At 43.1% G+C, this 6316-nt stretch overlaps 1 protein-coding gene across 4 annotated transcripts; it reads left to right on the forward strand.

The window, feature by feature from the left end:
- The first annotated feature begins 679 nt into the window (after window positions 1–679).
- slc52a3-2b (solute carrier family 52 member 3-2b) lies at window positions 680–6006 on the forward strand. 4 transcript variants are annotated; one of them, XM_029839258.1, is made up of 4 exons: window positions 680–837; window positions 3393–4460; window positions 4584–4707; window positions 5337–6006. In XM_029839258.1, exons 1-4 carry the CDS (start codon window positions 710–712, stop codon window positions 5547–5549), a joined length of 1533 nt encoding a protein of 510 aa, XP_029695118.1. In that variant the 5' UTR covers window positions 680–709; the 3' UTR covers window positions 5550–6006. The 4 variants fall into 4 exon arrangements, with proteins under 4 accessions (XP_029695118.1, XP_029695120.1, XP_029695119.1 ...); XM_029839260.1 differs by having other exon boundaries at window positions 714–841; XM_029839259.1 differs by lacking the exon at window positions 680–837 and adding an exon at window positions 2047–2219.
- The last annotated feature ends 310 nt before the right edge of the window (window positions 6007–6316 follow it).

Below are 6316 nucleotides of genomic sequence, written 5' to 3' on the forward strand. Positions count from 1 at the left end.
TGTCCGCGATAAAACATCCACCTGAGAATTCTCAGCTCAGGTTCCCCCGTTTGTAGCTCTCTAGATGTGAGTCCTCTTCCCAGCATTGCATGTGGTTTCAAAAACACTGACATTTTAGTTTAAACGGAGCCTGTTTGGAAAGAAAGCAGAGGATTCAACATGACTCCTTTTCACAGCAGTCAGCAAAACTGTTATCAAAGGATCATTGTCCTGCAATCCACATTCAAGTCTTTTGCTCCCAATTATGTCGAATACAAGGGTTTAAAGTCATGCACCATGGAGGCCATGCAGGAATCAGATTTGCTTTGAAATGTCAGTCAGACTTCATTTACTTGTCCTACACGGTTGAGAACAAAAATCTAATCAAACAAAATCTGTCAAATCAATTCTTGTACAACCCTGCTAATGACCAGCCCATCAGAAATAGCAGCTGTTCCAATAATTTATTACAGGGATCATTCATTAGTCCAGGAATGCGTGTTGAACAGCCCAGGACTGACCCTGAGCAAACACCCACACAGGAGGCATTATCTTCTGGTGCAACAAGCTGCCTGCACCTGCCTTCACAGAAGGTCTGAGATTCTACTAATATATACAGTATATACACGGATATCTACATTTTCTTATTTTTCTGTCCTCGTTATTTTCAACCCTGTGTGTGCCTGAGAACCTCCCCAACTGGACCCTTTGCTCAGCCCTCTGCCATCACATGACCGATTCAGAGATTCAGGAGCATCACAAGGCCGCAGCGCTCCTCCGCTCTGAAAGCGTCCCTCTGCGCTCACACCGCCTGCTGCACCGTAACCTTTCACTCCGGCTGATTCTGCGTTCCCACAGGCAGGTAGGTGGTTACTGTCTACTTCAGGATGATAAATTGATTAATTAAATAAGCCGAAAAGAGGTTGTGTAGTCAAATAAGGGAGAAATGAATGACTAGAGACGCTGCCGCTTTAGGAGCCCTGAAGTTAACAATCAGCTGAGGTCTGACGGGTTCAGGCTTTGTTCCCAGGGTGCTCCGCCTGTGCTAAAACTCTCCATTACACATCACACTTTCATTGTTCTGACTACTGAAATAGAAGGAAAGAGGTTTGCAGTGCCATAAAACTACATTTGCGACATGACAGAGGCGGCTGCTGTGGGTCAGTGCATTTTAGTGTACAATATCATTGAAATCAGCCGTTTTAGGATTTTATTTGCATTTATACATTCTCAGCCTCCACCAGGCTGCACTTGTTGCTCCTCTGCAGAGAAGCAGTCAAAGCAGTGCCTCTGCCAAGGTTGTCAGCTGCCATGTTGTGACAAACTGATGCGAGCTCTTTTGAATATTTGAAACTTGGCCAATAGGAATGTCAAATATGAATCTAGATTATGAATTGGGATTCTGTGTAAAGCTGGTTAGGACACTTGCATAAAACCAAAAGTGTCCTTTTGAATATAAATAATGAAGTCAAAGAAAAAAAAATCCTCACTAAAAATTGTACCTCATAATTTGGCACTAATCCCCCAAGTCTATGAGATTTACAAATGTGTAAATCAAATAAAATGAGGAGTTTAGCCGAGATGGTTAAAATTGTAATTTCTTTCATGAACGGCACTTGTGAAGTCATTTTGGCCTGCTCACCGCAGACTTGGAAGACTTGTTGGTCGGGTTAATCAGATACGACAGTTGCAAATTCAACAAACGGTGATACTCCAAAGGCAAAAGAAGGTAAAAACAGGGTGACTTTCACTACACACACCACACTCGAGTGTGGCAGTAAATGCTGTGTCACTATTACTTCTGGCACTGCTGCCTGCGTATGTAAAGGGCAGAACACAAGGTTGAATGCCGGTGGGAGGGAGGAAAAGGAGGGGGCTTTACTGATCAGCAGCAAGCCCCGCCCCTCTCTCCTCCTTTTGTCCTATCACGGAGCACCCCGGAAGACTGAGACCACATGACTGGGTGCTCATTTTGAAACCGGCTACCAATGAAGGGAGAAGCGTGGTGTCGTGGAGGTGCAGGGTCAGCCTGCGCATGTGCAGTCCCTCCCATGTCAGGCACAGCAGAGGAAGTAGCTTAATCCTCTGGACCTGTGTGTTTTGTAGGAGAAAAGGGGAGGGATATTACACACAGAGCGGTGGTTGATGTAACAGACAAGAATGTGATCACAATGGAGATTCTAAAGGGAAACTGGGAGGAGTAAAGAGGGGAGGCTCTTCCTGGCTGAGTTCTGAACGAGGTAAGATGATATTCTGACATGTTGGAAATGGACAACGAGGTAACAAGATTAAGAGGATTTCCTGATTCTGCACCTTGTTCAACCGTCTGTTAACTGTGAAAAAAGACCATGTGGCTTGTGTAGATTTCATTCAGTTCTACAGGAGAGGCAGAGAAGGAAGTGTCTCTATTTCTGTTCTTCTGGTTTCTCCGAATTGGCTGTATTTTATTCATCAAGAGGGATGTATCTTCATTCTGTCTATTTGTCACGAGCACATGGCGTTTTTTATGGCAGCCGTTTGAGTGGATGAAAGGTCAGGCATCACACACAAGGAGAGCCTCTGAGGCCATACAGAGGATAAAATGTAATCACGTTCATGTAATGACATAAGTGGATTAGCAGAACCTGGACTGGGAGGGCTGGTTTGGAGGGCCAGTATTTAAATTTGGTATTTATAAGATTCTAAAATCATCCAAAATATTGAGCAGCACATGTGCTATATTACTCTAACACACATATATTACACGTATAGTATATTACTCTAAAACTATCGCACACTAACACATCTACAGCGTGGTGACCACACACAGTGGATCATTTAGGATCCACCTGGGTCCCTCTGGTGGTAGGTTGCAGTAAAGAAACACATCCTTTGCTTATCATTTTGAGTAGTTATCTGGTTAATTATACATTATTTGAACAATGTTATGTTAGTTTTCGTTTACTCTTCTGGTGTGTTAAAGGTTATTAACAGGATATTAAGATGTAAACTGCAGAAAGGACACTAGGATCCCCATACTGGAGCATGTCACTCAAAACAACACTGTAATGAAAACTATTGTGTTTAATATGCTGTCAACAAAGAGCCATTAAATATCAGTGTTCACTCCCAGTGTCAAGACTTGAAGGTTACACATGGGGATTCACACTAAGTAATTCATCAGGTAACATGTAGCATCACAGCGGTGTGATGTCAGAGGTGGTGACCAGTGATGAGTTTGTATGAGCGCACAGTTGCCCAACAGCGTTCGTGACCAGTATTTATAGTTCTGTGGCTCTTGGGTAACAACACATCCCTTGTTATATGAAATCACACTCTAATTTCATGCTTTTCGTACTTAATTTGGGCTTGAGCTGTTTTTGTCTTTTCCATGATTCTGTTTGACTAATAAAGGTGTGGTATTTTATTTTCAGACACACACTCCTGGTTAACCTCATCCATTACCGGCGCCTCACCATCATGTCGCTGCTGACCCACTTCCTGGCGTGCCTTTTTGGCATGGGCTCCTGGGTGGCAATCAATGGAATGTGGGTGGAGCTCCCCCTGGTGGTACCAGAGATCCCAGAGGGCTGGTTTCTGCCGTCCTACCTGACGGTCCTCATCCAGATGGCCAACATCGGTCCTCTCTTCATCACTCTGATGCACCGCTTCCGCCCCGGCGTACTCGACGAGCGGCCGGTCATCTACTTCATCGTGGGGTTGGGGATTGTGGCAACGTTCTTGTTGGCGTTCTTCTGGCAACACACGGTGACAGTTGGGGGCTCTTTACGCAGCGTCCCCCTGTTGCTGTTGAGCTTTCTGCTCTCCGTGGTGGACTGCACCTCCTCTGTTACCTTTCTGCCCTTCATGATGCGGCTTCGTCCGCAGTATCTCACCACGTACTTTGCCGGTGAGGGCCTGAGCGGCCTGGTGCCTGCGTTGGTGGCTCTCATCCAAGGTGTTGGTGTGGTTCACTGCCAGAATGCAACTCTGACCGGTGCAGCAAACACTTCCACTGTTGATGACGGAAAGCTGGAGGCCATCTACCAGCCAGCTAAATTCTCTGTCCAGATCTTCTTTATGTTCCTCAGTGCCATGATGGTGGTGTGTTTGGTAGCCTTCATTCTACTCAATCATCACCCAGCTGTGGCTCGGGAGCGAAAGAACGACCTCTACTTTAGTGGAGATCTGGCCCCTGAGAAGAGGGATCAAAGCCTGTCTCTCCATGCTCAGACACCAGAGCAGAAACCAATGATCAGCCCGCTAGAGTCCACCAGGAATGAACCTAGGAGCTCTTTTGGGAGGGGTACCTACAGCACTCTGGAAGTGGGCTTCATCTTTATAGTACTGGCCTGGGTCAATGCTCTGACCAACGCAGTGCTGCCCTCTGTTCAGTCCTACTCCTGTCTGCCTTACGGGAACAAAGCCTACCATTTAGCAGCTACCATGGCAGCTGTTGCTAATCCTGTAGCCTGCTTCATTGCCATGTTCATGCCTGTTAGGTAAGAGTGATTAACCACAGCTTAGACTAGAATTTCTTTTTTGATGTTTAAATAGAATGACTCAAACGTTTGTGACAGAAAAGCTGTATAATGTATATTTTGTATATTTTTGTATATTTTCAGGTCGCTTATCTTCATGGGTTTCTTGACCCTGACTGGGACTGGGTTTGGAGCGTACATAATGGCCATGGCTGCTCTCAGTCCCTGCCCACTGCTGGTTCACAGTGGCTCTGGAACAGCCGTCATAGTAGGATTCACTTTACTTAACTCTTCATTTACATAAGTACATTTTTGTGCATATTGAGGACATTGTAGGACATTCTGCGGGAAATAATTCATTGAAATATGATAAAGACTACAATGACTTTACAAGACTACTGACCTGAAAACGTCCTCATACTCAATTATATAATAATCAGCTGAGCAGAGCAAAACTTTTTGGTTTTAATTTGATTTAAAATATCCAAAAATGAACGTTTTGAGTCTCAAAATATTAACTCACATCAAAATTCAAATCATACTAATATCCTGGGCTTCTTTGGCTTTACTTTTGTTAAAGGGAAGGGTTTGATGTCATCCATATTTATATTACTGATGCCAACCAAGAAAACGTATAAAGTACGTTATGAAACACTTTTGGGCTTCATTTGACTGTATGCACAAACACTAAAGATCTCCTATATTAAATGTTCACTCCTAATGATAGTGTTGTTCCATAAAGATTAGTCATAATCACTTGAAGTAACATGGGCAGTGTTTAATCACAAGTGTGTGGTCTGGAGCCACCCAGCATGAAGTGGTTGAAGTGCTACAAAACAAATTAAAATCTCTTTAAAATAATCTTTGTACTGATTACTGTCCACCCTTGTGTTACAGGTGCTGACCTGGATCCTTTTTGTCCTGTCCTTGTCATATGTGAAGGTCATCATTGGGATAATTTTAAGAGATGAGGGCCACAGTGCCCTCGTGTGGTGTGGAGCAGTAGTGCAGCTAGGTTCAATGGTGGGCGCTGTGGCCATGTTCCCATTAGTCAGTTTTTATGGTATATTTAAGTCAGGTGACCCCTGCAACACCAAGTGTCCGATGTAGCCCACGAGTAGTGGTTTTTTGTTTTTTTTTTTCAAGGGGATGTCCAAAACTGCTGTTAAAAATGCATTTAATTTCTTTCTTTTTGTCTACAGGCTTTAAAAATGAAAGGTCAGGGCAGTTATTGTTACTTTTCTTTCCTGATGGTTTTTTTTTTTGGAGATGCTTTACACTGTAGAAGCTGACTTACAAAGAAGTGTGTCCAAAGAAGTGTTTCCAAACACAAGACTACATCGCTCTATGTTTGTTACTGGTAATATGAAATATCAAGGTCAAAGCCAGTTTACTTGAACTTTTAACACACTCTATCCAAGCTGTTGCTGTATTTTAAAGACATTATGGTACTTTAGGCCTAAAAATGTGCCTTAAAACGGTCGATTTAGTGTTGTATGCTGTGCGTTATAACTTTCTTTATACTTGACTGTAGAAATTAAATCTAAATAAATTTTTATTTCTGCCTAATTCACTGAATTATTATATGGTAAATATTTTATCAAACATCCCAGATGAAACGGAAAGGTTTATGATTGTACTCCTATTCTCTACTTAACTGTACAGAATGGACACAGTAGAAAACTGTCCCCTTTCCAGCTAACGTGCATGTATTTAGTGTCACCACTAGGTGTCGCTATAAGACCAAATATTCCTCTTAAGTTATTTTGCTGTTGCCACTCTTCAACACGGAAGTCTTGCTACCGTTTGACCTGTTGGGGTCAGCACTAATTTTCCTCTTACATCTGATTTAACATTTGTGATTAAAACATGGAAAT

This window comes from Takifugu rubripes, chromosome 7 (assembly GCF_901000725.2).
Source record: "Takifugu rubripes chromosome 7, fTakRub1.2, whole genome shotgun sequence".
Taxonomy (NCBI): Eukaryota; Metazoa; Chordata; class Actinopteri; order Tetraodontiformes; family Tetraodontidae; genus Takifugu; species Takifugu rubripes.